The 17,189-nt window shown below is 41.5% G+C and overlaps 1 protein-coding gene across 2 annotated transcripts in view; it reads left to right on the plus strand.

The window, feature by feature from the left end:
- MBOAT1 (membrane bound O-acyltransferase domain containing 1) overlaps positions 1-17,189 on the plus strand; it is a 56,402-nt gene that overhangs the window by 27,704 nt on the left and 11,509 nt on the right. Inside the window, exons 5-9 of one of the 2 annotated variants that reach the window (XM_035318554.1) lie at positions 263-274; positions 6,975-7,030; positions 10,222-10,276; positions 13,075-13,258; positions 14,913-15,105. In XM_035318554.1, the coding sequence (XP_035174445.1) occupies positions 263-274; positions 6,975-7,030; positions 10,222-10,276; positions 13,075-13,258; positions 14,913-15,105 (500 nt within the window). The remainder of the gene's footprint in view (positions 1-262; positions 275-6,974; positions 7,031-10,221; positions 10,277-13,074; positions 13,259-14,912; positions 15,106-17,189) is intronic. The other variant, XM_035318555.1, reaches the window with a different exon arrangement.

The raw sequence follows: 17,189 nt of genomic DNA on the forward strand, positions 1-17,189 counted from the left end.
ATCTTATTTCACAAAAATGTGGTGACACAACTTAGGAAATTTCTCCTGACATTTTTCTCAGAGAAAACCCAATTTCTTTTTTTCAGCATTAATTGTAAGATACGTGAATGCTGTACTTCCCCCTTAACTCATATCAGTCTTTCAGAGAAACATGCATATTTTATTTTGCTTGGTTTGCATGGCATTTATACATTGTACCAAGGAAAACTAAATCCCATCTCTTTCTCTCTTTTTCTCTTTCTTATTTCTTCTTTATGCTAAGAGGATTATGCTGGTAAGTTGCCTGGTTTCTATACAATGTTATAAAAATGGTAATACTAACATACATTTTTGTTCTTTGTGTCAGGCTTAGACTGAATATAGTAATACTCTGGCTTTAGGGAGAAATAAATTTAAAATAAAATCAAGGGATTTTGGATGGGATTTTTGAGAACTAGTAATAGATATGGCTTCAATCTAGCAAGCTACAAGAGCAAATACCATATGCATATGGTCATCTGGACAGAATTCAGGGGAACTCCTCATTCAAGTGAAGTTTTGTTTCTGCTTTAATCCTTTGCTTGATTAAGACCATAAAGGTTTTTCCTCTTTGAATTCATGCAGTGCCTGAGCAAAATTTCATAATATTGCAGCTCCTTCTGTCAGGAGGTGGTCAGCCATGCACATGTGAGCGTCTTGGTGCCATTCCTTACAGAAAAAAAGCTCAGTTTGTGAAAATCACCATATACACTGGCACTGGTTTCAGTCTGCTGATGGTCTTGGGGACACCAGAGCTTGGATCACCAGGGAGGTGCAAGCAGTTTTCCTCCCTACAGAAACCTCTTAGGTTAGTGTTATTGTGGACATCGCTCCCAAGAACTAGTGGATTTCTTAACCTGTTAGTTATATTCTACATGCCGAACAACAGCGTTATTAGCAAACTGATCTGAAAAGGACGGTCATTGAAAGGGCTCTCCAGAAAAGCCGTACAACCAGATACTTCAGTAATGAGTGTCACTTCAGTCAGTGAATTCTTGTGAAGGTTCATGTTTTGCTACAGTTTTTTCCCCTCTCAGTGGCTTAGTGTCAGCCACAAAAGAAAACAAAGGTACAACAGCCAGCTTTTACAAATGAAATACATTTGTTGATGGAAACAGACACAGAGCTGCTCTGTTCCCCCAATGCCGCGTTGAACTGCAGTGCAGAAATACTATCTGGTCCTGTGAGTTTAGTTGGTTATTTTTATTTTCTTCTCCTTAAAATATATAAAGTGCAGTGTGTTGTTTGCAGTGTTCGTTCCAGAAGCTCTGGATGGCTCTGGTGCACAGCAAGTCTCTAGAGGCAGTATTAGCAGAGCAGGTGCAGGGCGAGCAGTGCTGGCTTGGGGCTGGTTCCCACTGTTAAAACTGCCCTGTAAAGGGCAGCTGTTCTGTTTTCCGTGCCTGCTCACTGCTTGGCTATTCTGCCAGGCCTTTGTGCCCTTGACACTGCACTGAGATTGTTTACCATGGTTTGCACAGAAGCCCTGAAGGAGCCGCAACATGGGAACTACGAAGCAGCCAAGATTCAAGCATTCAGTCAGTACCAGAAAGCTCCATATATCTAGTGCACCCTGGGATGCTTCTGCAGAAGTAAATGCTCTATTAAGTGAAATGTTTCTGTCATGAAGGTGTAAGATACTGATTGGGATCTTTCACCAAAAAGCAACAAGAAGCAAATTGGAAATGGCTTTGGAGGCATGAGCATGTTCAGTGAAATGTTCTTCCTCTGTGTGTGCTTCAGCAGTTCTTCGTTCTTCTGTCAGAAGGGGAAGTCTGAACCTGTTGCCAGTGAAGCTGTTGTGGTGTCCCTGGCTTACTGATCGCCTTGCCAGCACAGTTAATGTCATAGTGGAGTGTGTCTATGTGTACTCCTCATACTTGTTTCCAGGTTAAAGAGACAAACCTGAAGTAAATGTTTGCTTTTTTTTTTTTTTTTTTTTTTTTTTTTTTTTTAAATTTATATATATATTTTTCCTGCAATGAGCCCTTTGACTCCACCTACTCTCTTAGTGAAATCAGGTCAGTGGAAACTATTTCTAGCTAGTGTGTGCCAGACTTCTCCATGGTATTACCTAAGGTCAAGCAGAGTCTGCTTGGTAAACGTCTTCTCTCATAAGCACTGAAGGTTGCTTGGTGCAGTAGCCTGTCTCTGATATGGGGACGATCCCCATAGCAGGCCATGAACTAATGCAGACATCCTGAGTTCCCCTGGCCTGTGCTGCTGGGCAAATTTTGGTGGGACAAGTCATGTTTGAAAATGACATTAACTGGCATGTTTCTGTTTGGAAGTTTTACTCAGGGGAGCAAAACCTTCTGTCTTTATTCAGCATTCTCTGTTAACTGTTGCATCTTTGTTTTATTTTGTTATTTTTCAATGCATTTTAATTTAGGTAGAAGCAGGGATTTTTTTATTTATTGAAATAAATTATTTCATATTAATAAATGTTTTCATGCTGATAATTTATTTAAAGAAATGCACTAAAATCTTATATCATGAAATAAATTGTCTTTACTATTTCATGTTAAATTATTGGGACAATTATAAAAAAAAATAAAAAAAAAGTTGTCCAATATGTTTTGTGTGTAGGTGGCACAATGCAGCTACAACTTGTCATGGCAGGGGGTTTGTAACTAGATGGTCTTGAAGGTCCCTTCCAATCCAAACCATTTTGTGATTCCATGAAATGTTCTGTCTTTGGGGTAGGTCTTCGTGCTTCATCTGTAAACACAAGTCTAGATTTTCTTTTTTTAATTCAATCTAATAGTTTGTCCCACTCTCAATAATCTGCCCATCTCTCTCAGAATTTGGGAGAAATAAAAGATTATTGGAAATTTTATATTTTTGCAAACTCCCTTTCTTATCTGTAGCACTTCTAACTTTTTTCCAGTTGAGTCTAAGGTTTAAAATATTATCATGTTAGAAACACTTGACTATATGCGATATGATATTAGGCTATTAAGATGATGAGAGGGCTGGAGCACCTCTCACATGAGGACAGGCTGAGTGAGCTGGGCCTGTTTAGCCTGGAAAAGAGAAGACTGAGGGGAGACCTCATCAATGCATATAAATATCTGAGGGGAGGGTGTTGAGAGGATGGAGCCAGTCTCTTTTCAGATGTGCCCAGTGACAGGACGAGAGGCAATGGGCACAAACTGAAGCAGAGGAGGTTCTGGCTGAATATGAGGGGGCACTTCTTTACTGTGAGGGTGACAGAGCACTGGGACAGGTTGCCCAGAGAGGCTGTGGAGTCTCCTTCTCTGGAGATATTCAAAACCCGCCTGGATGCCATCCTGAGCAATGTGCTGTAGGTGATCCTGCTCAGCAGGGGCATTGGACTAGATGGTCTTAAGAGGTCCCTTCCAGCCTCGGCCATTCTGTGATTCTGTATTTTACATACTAACTTATTCAGTACTTTATTGCTATTTAAAATTAGAGGTTACCATAAAGGCTGAACAGAAATGACAATTCATTACGCAGGCATAGCCAAGTTTTAATAATCAAAGTTCATGTGCATATTTAGGAAAAGATGTTACTTTTTTTTTTTTTTTTCTAAAATAAATTTATTTTTCTTGTCTGATTTTTAATATTGATTCAAGACTTGTATTGCCATGCATTACTCTGCAAATATGTAGAAGGGTGCACTTTTTTATTATTATTTTGAAGAAACAAAAGCAAGTTTAGACTTGCTCAGTGTGTGTGTGTGATGAGAAGAGATGCATGAGTCTCCTGGGAGGAATAGAACAGGGCGTGGGTGTGCTGAAGGGGTGGCCCCACACCCCAAGAGGGTGCCAGGAGAAGGGAGAGCTCCAGTGCTGCTATTGCCTTGTTTGCTGTGACCTCTCCTGCAGCCAAGGCTTGGGCTGCCAGTGACATCAAGTCAATGGGGGAATGGTAGACAGGTGAGGGGGGGAGGAAGATGGTCCCTGTTCACCTGAAACCTTGCTCACCTGTTGTGCGAAACATTTGTGATATCTGATGCTGACCTTGTGAAAGATTTAGTGGGTATCATCCATTGCTCCTATATAGTAGGTTTCCACCTTCCCAAGCAGGGTGTAGAATAGATAGGTAGATATGTAATACGAAGGCAGGAGAGAGAACTAAAGATGCTTCAGATGCATTTTGTGTGTCACCCTCCCACCCGTGGGTCAGTGGTGTCACATTTGGTGATGTGTCTTCTCTGGAGTTCAGGCTTGAGGGAAGCAGACTCTATGTCCTTCTGATAAAAGTGCACGTGAGACTCGTCTGTTCTGCCGGGGTACAATGTGCTATGAATTAGACTATGAATTCCTAATATAGATAAAAATGACCTCTCTCTTCTCTGTGTTTAGATGTTGTACAGTGGGGGGCCCAATCTTCTAAGACAAGTGTCTAAATTTAGGCACTTAAAGGCATACAGTTTTGGCTCTGAGCCTGAGGTTTAAAGTTACCCACTTCGATGTTAGCATAAAGTGCTTGCCGTAAGGCACACACTACGAATTGAAGTAATTTTAAACGAGTGTTAGTGTTCACCCATAAAGCTAAAGGGTCAAGCACTGACAAAATAAAAAGCTGTTTATTGTATTAGAACTGCTGGTTGACTGAAAGACTCTGTCCATCCTAAGGATTAAAAACAAAACAAAACTGTTTTTTATAAGCTTAAAGGAGTGGGATTTCTGTATCTTTGAAAGTAAAGCTATAGACTTTGTCTGACTGGAAAAACCTACTTTGAGAAATAGGATGTGTAAGGTAGTAAAGCTGAAAACAGCTTATAAGGAACTTTTCATAAAATGGAAGGATTAATTGGAATGAAAATTAGAATGACTGTTTCACATTATTGGAGCTGTCTGGTAGATGAAGAAAAGTCATTATTGGATTTGGCCGTGCTTTAGCTGTAACCGGTGATCTAGGTGACCCAGTGAGAGATGCTGCACATACCCTTGTGTTACTGTTGTATTTCAGATCTTTGTATACCAAAACTTGTTCTGGATTTTATGCACAAGTGTTTTTACCAACATTTCAAGCAGAGACCGTTGAAACCATTAAAATGGTTTCTGATTAAGAAATTGGCTGATTTTGCATGTTCTGTGTCTTTGGGCAGAAAATGCAAATTACCCACATGAAATTACATGTGGACTCTTGAAACAGATTAGCCATATTTAATATAAAAAAAAGAGACCACTTTGGAAAAAAAAATGTCTTTTTTCCAGTATTCTTGTTTACCATGCTCAGCATATTAATTACCTTGAAAATCAATTTGATTTATCACAGCAGGATAACCAGATTGCAAGCAGTTTATCTTAGCTATTGGGTTTATATTTTATTATAGCGAGTGGGTTGGTTTAGAGAAGGATGGTTTGAAATCTCTGGAAAACCTCTGCAGAACATTAATACATTAATATTTTAGATACAGATATCATTGAATGTAACTTTTTCTTTCCTTACCTTGAGAACTTGATGGGGAAAATCCAGTACTTGAAGTAAGGGAAAGCCTTCAACTTTTTTTTGCTTCACTGGATCCCAGAAAATATATTATGGTGTTTAAAATAAATAGCCATACAGTCTGTAGTGATCATCTACCTCTTAAAAAAATTCCCCATAGCAGTGAAGTCTATAAATAGCAGGTACGCAAACTCCTAACTTCAGTGTTGAAGACATCACCAGTGTTCAAAGCTGAAACCTCTATATGGCTTAGGCTGATAATTTAGGACCCAACTGGGAAACAATCCATTGCATTAATCCTCAGAAAAAACAAATCTCTGTGGAACTGGTTTTACATGTAATCATCATAAGTTATGCTTTTAAAGTAAATATGTATCCTTATCACCCTTTACAGCCTCAGGGCTGTAGACAGCAGCACCTCTGGGCACACAGTGCTGGTGTCTACAGCAGCAGAGAGATGGGGAGAGGCAAGGTCAGCAGGTACTCATCACTCACTTTTCCGGGCACAGACTCTTCCAAATTACAAGTGCTCAATGCTGGGTTTGGTGTTTAGGCCTCCACAGCCCTTAAAAGCTCTAAGTGGACAGCAATTAGCTGTGGAGCCTTTCCCTGTGAGGGACTGGTTAGTTTTCCCCACAGTTTCCCCTTTCTTACTACTGAGGTACCTCTGAATGCTCCTAGCTGGTCTCTCCTGGGCACTGGCTCGTGTTACCTTTTTTTTCTATTTCTCAGCTGTGATTGCTCACATTTACCCACAGATCTAAGAAGCTCTGTAAAGCCAGATTCTGGAAATATAAGCAACACAACTGCATATAATAGCAGTTCCTCACTGTGTGTTTGTCCCCAAAGCTGCTGGTGCTGTAGCCTGTAAGCCCAGACAGAACTAGCTAGTTTTTGGGAAACTCCAGATCCCATGTGCCAAACACTCCCAGCTGGATGGTACATCAAGGGCAGGCTGTCCACACAGCAGTCACACGGCCAAGAAGTGGGGGGAAACTGTGCTGTGCTGACAGCTGTTCTGGTATTTGCACTTTATCAACAGGACTATTCACATGTGGAAATAAGCAAGTGTATTTGCAGAGTCAACATTTGTTTAGGGCACTGAGGAGACAGCTGATAGGAGAATAACAGCAAGGAAAGGCAGAGTTACATTACAGCAGCATTGCTCTATTCTATTCTAGTGTTGCATCCTACAGGTCTTTGTATGGAGCGGAGCACAGTGGGCTGCAGAAGCCGCTATTCCTTAGCAGTGTGATTTCTTCTGAATTACAATTTGCAGTGATGCAGAGTGGAGAGAAATAAAATAAAGCTTTGTGTGTACTTAGCAACTAAAAATTCCAGTGCAAGTAACTGTGGAGTTGTTTTGAACCCAGGCAATTGTCTTATGCCTGACTTCCTCCTTCAGTTTTAATTGGATATTTTCCACTTGTTGCTAACACAGTTATGCCTTTTAAAGGGATAAAGAAATTCAGAAAGAAAGTTGAGAATAATTTGTATTACAAGATGTGTAACTGTTGTTTCTGTCTTTGTTACAGTCCACTGATGATAATTACACAGAAGATCACAACACTTGCATGCCAACTACATGACGGTAAGGAAGGGAATTTTTTCGCATGTCCTGAAGACAGCATTTTTATTCCAGAGCATTTTGTGGTTGATTTACAGAGAGAATGTGTGTAGTACAGTTAGTTGCTCCAAGTGAAGAGGTAAAACAAGAAATTCCAAGTTTTGATCAGTTTTCTAGGGTCAAACTGTCCTTGCAGTAATGAAGACAACTGTTTTCCCCTCTGGGAGTTCTGCTTCCTTGGTGCCCAGTTTGGATTTTATCTAGTATCTGTATTCATTGTTTAGATGTTAAAGTGCAACTCTATTAAGCTTTCTGAATCGGTTCTTGACTCTCAAAAATCAAGAGTTGTATTTGATACATAGGTTCATCCATTAACATTAATGTAACAAATCTGTGCTATCATGGTTATATTCAGTTATATGATGCTGCATAAACTGTGAGAAGTGGAATTCAATAGCATTTTCCCAGTGCTGGGAAAAGCACAGTTGCAGGCAAAATAATGTTGTCTTTATTCTTGCATTGTGCTGTGACAAAGAGTGTTGTTATTTTCTAGTAAAATGCTTGTGTCTAGTACGGTGCAAAGACTAGAAATGCCAGTTGTCATCAGTACTGTTATTGCTCGTCTGCTGATGGTGCATTGTGAACTTCTAATGCCCGCTGAATTATAAGCTGTGGGTGACTAAATAAGTCACCTGATCTAGAATTGCTATGATCTAGGATGAAGGTGATGGCCACATACAAACTGCAGGGTTTGGCATTGTTTTCAAGCCAAGTTTACATGAATGGGTCTGTGTGTTGGTTTCACACTGATGGGCAGCTGAACTCCACCACAACCGCTCTCTCACTCCCCCCCCCTCAAAGAAAAAAGGGGATAAAATACGATGGAAGGGGCTCAAGGACAAGGACACAGAGATCACTCAACAATTACCATCCCAGGCAAAACACACTCAGCATAGAGAGGCTAATATTTATTGCTTATTACTAACAGACTAGAGCAATGAGAACTAAAAACAAACTAAGAATACTTTCTCTCCCATGCCCCCTCTTCTACCTCCTGCCCCAGAGCAGTGTAGTGGTATGGGGGCTGCGGTCAGTCCCTGACACTTTGTCACCTGCTGCTCCTTCCCGGTCACTCTCTGCCCCTGCTCCCCGTGGGGTCCCTCCCAGGGGATGCCGTCCTTCCTGAACTGAGCCTGCGGGGGCTGCCCACAGGCAGCAGCTCTTCAAGCACTGCTCTCACACGGCTCCGTACCACGGGGTTCATCCACCAGGAGCAAACTGCTCCAGCACGGGTCCCCCACGGGCAGCAGCTCCCCCCAGACCCCCTGCTCCTGCCGCAGCCTCCTCCAGGCCACATCCACCTGCTCCACTGGGGGCTCCTCCACGGGCTGCAGCGTGGAGATCTGCTCCGTGTGGGACCCATGGGCTGCAGGGGCACAGCCTGGTCCACCAGGGGCCTCTCCACAGGCCGCAGGGGAACTGCTCCTGGCTGCCTGGAGCACCTCCTGCCCTCCTGCACTGACCTTGGGGGCTGCAGGGCTGCTTCTCACTCCTCCATCTCTCAGCTGCTTGTTGCCCAGCCATTTTTTTCCCTTTCTTAAATATGTTCTCACAGAATCCCAACCAGTGTTGCTGCCTGGCTCAGCTCTGGCCAGCAACAGGTCCCTTCTGGAGCTGGCTGGAGCTGGCTCTGATCTGCCATGGGGCAGCTGCTGGGCTCTGCTCACAGAAGCCACCCCTACAGCTTCCCTGCTACCAAACCCTTGCTACATATGCCCAATACAGTCTGTTACTTCTAGCAGGCTATAAGCAAGTGCAGCATGAAGCTCTGCATGGGCTAATTGACCTTGTTAACCTTCACAACAAAGTCTCTGGGGCTTCTCTGCCCTTATTATTCAAGCCAGCTAGCTCAGGTATCACTGTGTGCCACAGTGGTATGCAGCCTACATGTACCCCTAGAATGCTGAAGGTAAATGAACAGTCAGAAGGGAAGAGATAGCAGCAGTGGCAGGCGTCTTAAACCAGAAATCCTACAGATTAATTATAGTGGAAAAGGCTCATTACATTGTGAATGTCCATACATGGAACAGTTGTTCAAATGGAGGCAGCGTGCAGTTCAAGCATGGGTGACAAATCTCCATTTGTAAAAATTTAATGCAGCTGCCTTAAATGGAAACAGACAAACAAAATAACCCGCCCTTTAAGTAACTAAGCGCTTAATAGTTTCCTTAGAACTCGTGCCCTTCCTAGCATTTAGGAACTGAAACAGTGAAGAGAGAATGCATATGAGCAGCTTATAAGCAGTCTTCTCAGAAAACGGGCCATGTGGATGTGCCTTGGTAATTATGGCCAGTGCATTGAGAACAGTAATGTTAAGTGATGCCAAGCCCCTGATCTTGTGAAGATGTATATATACGCATGCTCAGCATCAAGTGGTGTGACTCATCCTGTGGTGAGTTTTGCTGAAAACAGTGGGATTTCTCACAGTAAGCACAGCTAAGGCTTCAGAGTGAAGGTTTCAAGATATTTGCTATAAGTGACATCTGTTTACACACTGGCCATCATACAAGACTTTTGTATAGTTTTCTTGGGCAGTGACTCTGTGCTCTGCCTCTGGCCCCAAAAGTCACATGAACTCAACAGGAGGTTGCCCTTCCAGACTGGACCTTGTAAAATTCCATATTATTACTGATATGTGTGTTTTGGTTTGCTCCAGCAGCAGGCAGCCAGGCTGCTAGTTCACACTAGTGAAGCTTCTGTTTCTTGAGAGCCCATTTCTCTTCCACTGATCCTCCTGCTGTGAAATGCTCCATTTCTCACCAAGGAGCCAGCAGGAGGCTGGAGCTTAAATGAGGCAGCAGCTTCTGGGAACAGAGGTTTTTCCAGCACCAGACCGTTAGCAGAGGCTGCTGGGGGTTGCTGCCAGTTGGTGGCATTGCGAGTTGCATTGTGTGTGTGGGAATACTACGACTACTCCTCCTGAAAGCCTAGCAAGGGTGAGAAAGGGGGGATGAGGTAAGGACCCAGAGTAAAGGGAACGTGAATATACTTGACTTAGAAGTTGGGAATTGAGCTATCTGAAAATTGCCTGTGGCAAAGAGATATTGAAGCCTATGGCTTTAGGAACTTCCTATGTATGGGATAGAAACATAAGGCTTTGGGGGTGGCTTTCAGTGTCAGCTTTTGAAAATATTTAATGTGACTTTTCTGTCCAGGAATAGGGCGACAAGCTGAGGAACTTACTGCTGAGCAAAATCGGCTTGCTGTAAAGTAAGAATCTAATTCACCCATTGATATATGTTTAATTTCATCTGAAGAAGTTTAGATTTTGTTGTTTTGTTAGTTTGTTGTGTGTTTTTTTTTTTTCCTTTTGCAATATCAGAGGTAGCAAGTGGTCCAAACCATGAAAATGTTCCCTGCCTCTTCCCAGTTCATAAAAGGATAGAAGTGTTTCCTGCTTTTTCTATTTGCTTGAGGAATGTTGTTTTTGTAATGGCACTGTTAGTGCCCTCCTTACACAAACTTCTCTGCTCTATTCTCTATTTCTTTGGCCTAGGGCTTCTGCCTTTATCACCCTGTGCTAGTCTATACCACACTTAAGGCCATGGCAACATCTCACTGACTTCAATGTATCCTCCATGTGCAACAAAAGTGGTCTTTGGTGAAATCAAATTCTTTATATTCTAGCTAAGGTTGTATTATGCAGACTTTTTGTCTGCTGTCTTCATTTTACTTCTGATATGCTATTTTTCCACAATAGAATACTCTTCCTCTGCTGGCAAACTACTGCATACCAGAAGTCCATTTTTGTTTGACACTTTAAGTACTGCTTTTCATCACCAAAATTCTCGGTGAAATTTTATTTTTCCTATCTCCCTCCATAACATTAGTACTCCTAGTCCTTCAAGTTATATGACTAATCTTCTCCTTTTTTTAGAGACATCGTATTAATCATGTGTTCAAGCATCTTTTTTCCTTTCTTGCCTCTTGATACAGATGAGGGTTAATTATTTTTTTCAGAAGAACTAGGGTTACTGGCATAACTACTTTTCACCATGAAGTGTATGTTTAGGGACAATTAAAATGTTTCTAAGGCAGAAGATATAGGCAGATTTTCTGAGAGCTCTGAGCTTCTAAAAGTAAGAAGAGAATAGTTTCTTGAAAAGCAAAGATCCTGTAGGGAGACTTATATAACTTTTGCTGTGGCCCATATGTTTTTGCCTGTTTTTAAAGTTCACAGCAATCATGTTCAACTGCAGTGGGCCCTTGTGGCCATATGATTAATTCTAGTCAAATTCTCACCAAACAGGCTGTTTGTGTTGTTTTTCTTTTTCTTTCCTTTTTTTTTTTTTTTTTTTTCTTGTACAGTAGTAGATGAGCTCACAATATAGAAGTTAATGCCAATAGCTTAAGTGTTGGTGGCAGACAAATCATATCTGAGGAGTTTTAAATCCCCTTTGGTAATGCAGCCTTTTGTCTTCCCTCTGTTCTTGGTCTGTTTTTGTTTCTTACTCATCCTCTGTACATTCCTTCGTGCATTGCTCATGTCTCCCCACCCACCCACGTGCACAATCTAAGCTGAAACTAATGACTTTATTTTTACTCTTATTTTTATCTTACTCTCAGAAGCCCAAATCACCATCACAATTTTGCAGAACAGAACGATGAACCTTACCCCAAGTTGTTTGCTGCATCTTTCTGTGAAATGTTTTCAACAGACAATGTATCATTCAGACACTAGCATCCACAATGACCAGCAGAGTGAATGCAGAAAATCCTGGCTAAGCTAACTGTTTATTCAAACTAATTCCGCTTCAGAATAAAAGTAGGCAACAGCAGTTGCTTAACTGTTGCTTAATTTTTCTGCTAGGAAACATAGAAATTTGTGTTTTAGTCTGAAAGAATTTTAAGTAGGTTTTGGTTTATGCATGTCCATCTGTATCTTGGACAGGAGTGTCCAAGCACTGTGCCTCAGTTCCTGCTCTCATCAGGAGGGAGTCCTTATTTACTTTGGTGACTATTAGCACATTAATGGAGAGCACTGTGTATCTCACTGCAGAGTATAGATATGGGTGTTTTTCTGTCACATAAGTAAAGCAAGCTCAGCACTTTAGAAACTACACTAGCAGTGAGAGGCCTGCACATCTTTCTTTTCTGTCCTATTAATATGTTGCAATGACAGTGAATCCTCATTTTACATCTAATGGTAAAACTCCCACAGGAACTTGTGGGTTATGCACTTGCAAAATAGAAATAGCAACCAAGATGGACTTCGACTTTCTTCTTCAGATGTCTTTTGATTTATGTTTTTTTTTTTTTTTTTTTTTTTTTTTTTTTCCCCATATTTCCTTTTCCTGTGCATGATGCAATACACATGATTACTTCCTTTATTTGCACAGAAGGACAGAGTGCCTCTTCATTCTGTTCCTGTGTGTCTCACATCACACTTCCCGTTTTTCAGAGGGCTGAACTGTGCCGGCAGCTGCTTTGAGAAGGGTGGCTGAGAGCTCCTCTCAGGCCTGGCAGTCGGTGTCTCAAAAGCTCCCTGCCCTATAGTTTGCATAACAACACGAAGTATTGCACTGAACAGCTTGGCGAGGCTGGTGTTACTCAGCCTGTGGTCTGCCAGCCGTTACTGGTCCATGACTTACCAGGCAGGTGTCCAAAACAGCTACCAGCTTCTTGCTGTTATTGCTGGCCTGGCCAAAATGTGCAAGTCAATTTGCTTGAGAGTAGATACTTAGATTTATGACTAATTTAAAACTGCAAGGCTTTTAGTAATAAGACTATGGCATTTCAGATTGGTAGCGTTTGTTCACCTGTAGTTTGTGCACTTCCACGGTGCCCTTGTTCAGACTGCCATCTGCCAGACATCACTGGGATATGTGAGAGGCTGTGATTCATCTTTACCCCCCCCAAAAAGGTATAGTAAGCTTTCATCTGGGGGGAGGTGGTAGGAGAGAGTTGAGAGCAGGCAGTACAACAAAAAGTGTTCGCTGAAGTCTTTGCTGTGTTTAACTTTTTGTTTTGTTTTGTTTTGTTTTATTGTGCATGGATGATTTCCCCAGGACAAGACCATCTTTACTGGAGTATTTAAGCTATCTCCTCAATTTTATGAGCATCATAGCTGGGCCTTGCAGCAATTACAAGGATTATATAGCCTTCATTGAAGGGAGGCATGTGCACATGAAACTATTAGAAGTGAACTGGAAGCAGAAAGGTTATGACAGACTTCCTGATCCTTCTCCAACTGTAAGTTTTAAAATGACAAAGATTGATTGCAAAGGGCAGGAGAGTACAGCTTTGTACAGGATTCTCATAATTAAAAATGAAGAGGAAAAACCATTTTTGGATTATCTTGCCAGTAAATGTTAGTAGTGGTTGTTTTTTATTTTCCTCTGTGAAGTGGCTGCTGTTTTTATCACAGGGTCAGGGGTGAAGGGGCTGGTGTCTTCCCTTGAATTCCCCAAATGTATTTGGCTTGCAGAATGGGTCACTGGTCAATGGGTGTCCTTTGTGTAGCAGTGGGAACATTCTGCAGGTTCTAATAACTATCAATTGCAGTTCAGTTCCAGACAGAAGAAGAAAACAGCACATCTGTCAGAAAGAAAAGTCAAATCCTGCCTGCAATGCAGAATACATTGGGAGTACAGGAATCATGGCCCATCAGAAACTGTAGTGTGTCCAGGTGCTTTGCCAGAGAATTTCACTTTTTAAAATTGCTTGGAGGTCATTTTTCATGTACAAGGTTAAGAAGGATAAGTGCAACAGTTTTGTTTTATTTTTCAATACAATGCAAAACCTTATAAATTACCTTCTTGTAAGACAGGATAACAGTGTGAGAACCAGATTCTTCTCTCGTCTTAAAGTGACACGGAATGCATAGCTTTGTGAGTGAGTGCAGTATGTCTTTTCTGAGGTTGAGTATCTGCTGGTACATATCTGATTCCTGTTTGCATACAGTTGTATTTCTACTGACTTCAGTGGTATTAATTCTGGTTTACATTAGTATTACTGAGGTTAGAATAAGGCCCATCTCGTGTTAGATGCAAGACTGCAGAGAATATTAAAATTTGCATTGTACCCATTTTAAAATGATTGCATATTAGTTTATTACTGAACATGGAAAAGGTATAAAAAGAGTACTTGGGATCCACTTGGGGTGCAAAGTTCATTGCACTTTTACTAATCTTCTGAGAATGCATGAGTCAATTTTTACATGGTACCCAAGTGTCAGATTTACCTTTTTTATTATGCCTGTATCAAGGAATGTTTACTCCAGATGCTTATTTGAAATGAAGCTTTTAACTACTGACATGACTGGCAATAATTTTAATATATAAAAAGCTAGAGAGCAGTAATAGAAGCGAACATGGTGCTACAGATAGCCTATATCATGGGAAGGTACACATGTTGTGTATGCTTTTTTGACAAGTGCATTTTACCAAGACATCTGGATGGCAGCTGAACAATAGGGCCTGCTGTTGTACTGAATACCGAAGCTTTTGGCTTCTAGGAGGAGCCCAGTTTTTAGTTCCAAGAGATGACAGTACATATAGGAAAGCTTTCTCCTTTCCATTTTGCTTTTGTTTGTTTGTTTGTTTCCTTTCTCATTTTAGGACCTCGACTAACTGCTGTAGGAGTCTGGTGAAGATCATGGCCAATTTTGACTATAAATTCTCACTTGTACACAACTATAGTTAGTTCAGTAAACTACATTAGACATAAGGTTGTACTGTGGCCTTTTCTTTGTCACCCTTTCTAAATTAATTGCTATCAACTTTGTCACTGCCAACTTTATTGGTTCTTGAATCACATTATTTTTGTATACCATGGGCACTGGTATTTTTCCTTCCCTTCAACAAATGCTTCTAATGAATGTTTCACTGTCATTTGTCTTTTTTAGGGAGCAGTGATGTACAAGCTGTGTATCACACTAGTATCTCTTGTTTTATTCTTGACACTTACCAAGAACTTCCCTATGGCATATATTATTGATAATGAATTTCTTGATAAAACACCCTTCCTATCAAGACTTGGTTACCTGTATGTTGTTACACAGGCAGCAAAACCCAAGTATTACTTTGCGTGGACGTTAGGTAAGTCTGGCTACATCACTTATTTTTGTGAGTAACAAATTGGTTCATAAATGGGGAGGGGGTTTGGGAGGGCTGAAGTAGTGGGAAGTAAATGAAATGAAATAGTCCCTAGACCTGTGGTTCACCCAGGAGATAGAGACATGTTCCTGTAGGCAGTGGTCCCCGTGGAAGTGGGGAGATGTAAAAGGTTTTCAAAAATGTGCATAAAATCTCTTCCAGTTTGTCTGAGATCCCCTGCCTCTGGAAACTAATCTGCTTTTCAGCTTCTCACCAGTAAAGCCAATGTGATAATTTCCTCTTAAAGTTTTGTAATTATACCAAAATAATTTTCACATGTATTCATAGAGGAAAAATAAATAATAAGAGGTTGCCTCCTCTAAATCCTGATTTTTATTCTTGCTCATTATTTACTACTCTTATCAGTGGGGTTGTGGGGATCACGCTCAGCCTGGCTCAGGCTTACAAATACATTATGATGTACAGACCTCTCTCTTGTTGTGAGACATCTTTAGCACACGCATTTGTCTTAGAAAGCTGTGGTTCTTGTGGAGAGCTGAAATTAGGCTTTGCCTCTGAGGCACTCTGGTCCTGTGCATGTCCTAGCCTTGAGCGACCAAGAGAGAGGACTGGAGAACCACAGGGCAGGTAGGCAATGAAGAAGGCTATGGAAAGGACCAAGAACCTCTGCAAGGAAAAGGAGAAGAGATAGAAGAGAGTTCATTAGAAAGAGAAGAAAAAAAAAATGGCTTCAGTATTGGTAGCCAGCTAGACTGGTGGTCAGAATAATCTTTTTCTATTTTGTCTATTTCCTTTTAGAAGTCACCCTTCCCATCTCTGTGTGAGGAGTCAAATCCTTCTAGCCTCAGCTGAAAATTGAGTGGCTGATTTTTTTTGCGGGTAGTACAAGACTTCGCATGTAGGGAGATCCTACAGTGATATATACACCCAAAACTAAGATGGGTGTCATTGGGATGGGATGGAAAGAACCAGGAAAATTTGTTGTGAGGCTGTAATTGAACTGCTGGGAGTAAATCGAGACGGATCAAGAAAAGAACATTGAGGACTGGCATGTGTAGGATGGGAAAGGCTTGGGATAAAGAAATGTTTGCTCAGAAAGCTTTTTTTTGGAGAAAAGTATTAATATTGGAGAAAGCTCCAATATTAATTAGTCACCAGTTTTTCAGTGTCATAGTTAGCTAAGAGACCATTATCAAAGAGATTATCTGAGTTTGGATCTGTGGCATGAGTAAGCGAGCCTTAGGGGTTGCAGAAATGTCTTACAGATGAGGGGTTTCAGGCAAAGCATGCATTGCATGCTGGTGGGTGAGGTCTGTGTTCCTCATGTTTCAAATCCGGGCAACAAAACAGCAGATGTTTTATCCTTTTGCTGTTTAGCTCCCTGTGGCATGGCACAAGGCACTGTAAAAGTGCCTGCTGAAACTGCTGATAAGCACTTCCTGCTCTCAGAAGAGGACAGTCATGCTATTGTGCGAGAGCTGTGCTGCTGAATTCCTGCAGATCCATGGAAAGACAGAAAATTCAGCTTCTCCCTGCAGTGGCGATAGTCATGGGAGCATAGCTGCAAGCTTGACTCAGAGCTACTGATGAAAGCAATTTGGAATTGAGTGCCTGCATCCAAGGGTTTGTGCAGAGCAAAAGCGATATGCCAGAGCTGTCCAAGTCAGCAGGGAAACCTCTGGTGGACTTTGTGGAGGTTGGGGTTTTGCAATTAATTTGAGGGCAGGACAGATGAGATGCTTTTGTGCCCAAACCATGCTGTTCTGTAGATGTCCGTGTGTGAAGCAAGAGGCTGACAGGTCTGTGGTGTCACTGTGCCCCTGGATTTCTGATCTCTTGCATTTCTCAAAGAAATATGAAGCAGTCCCTGCTACCCTTCGAGCAAGGAGGAGCAAACCTCAGAGTCCTCTGCTCTGGTGTGACAGTCTCTTTCCAGGCGCAGTCCTATGGGTCTTGCAGCTTGCTGCTGCTCTCATAGCAAGGCACTGGTAGGCTATACAGTAAATATGATTTTAGACAGGGTTCTTTTCTTTTCTTTTCTTTTCTTTTCTTTTCTTTTCTTTTCT

Source organism: Oxyura jamaicensis, chromosome 2, assembly GCF_011077185.1.
Source record: "Oxyura jamaicensis isolate SHBP4307 breed ruddy duck chromosome 2, BPBGC_Ojam_1.0, whole genome shotgun sequence".
In the NCBI taxonomy this organism is placed as follows: domain Eukaryota; kingdom Metazoa; phylum Chordata; class Aves; order Anseriformes; family Anatidae; genus Oxyura; species Oxyura jamaicensis.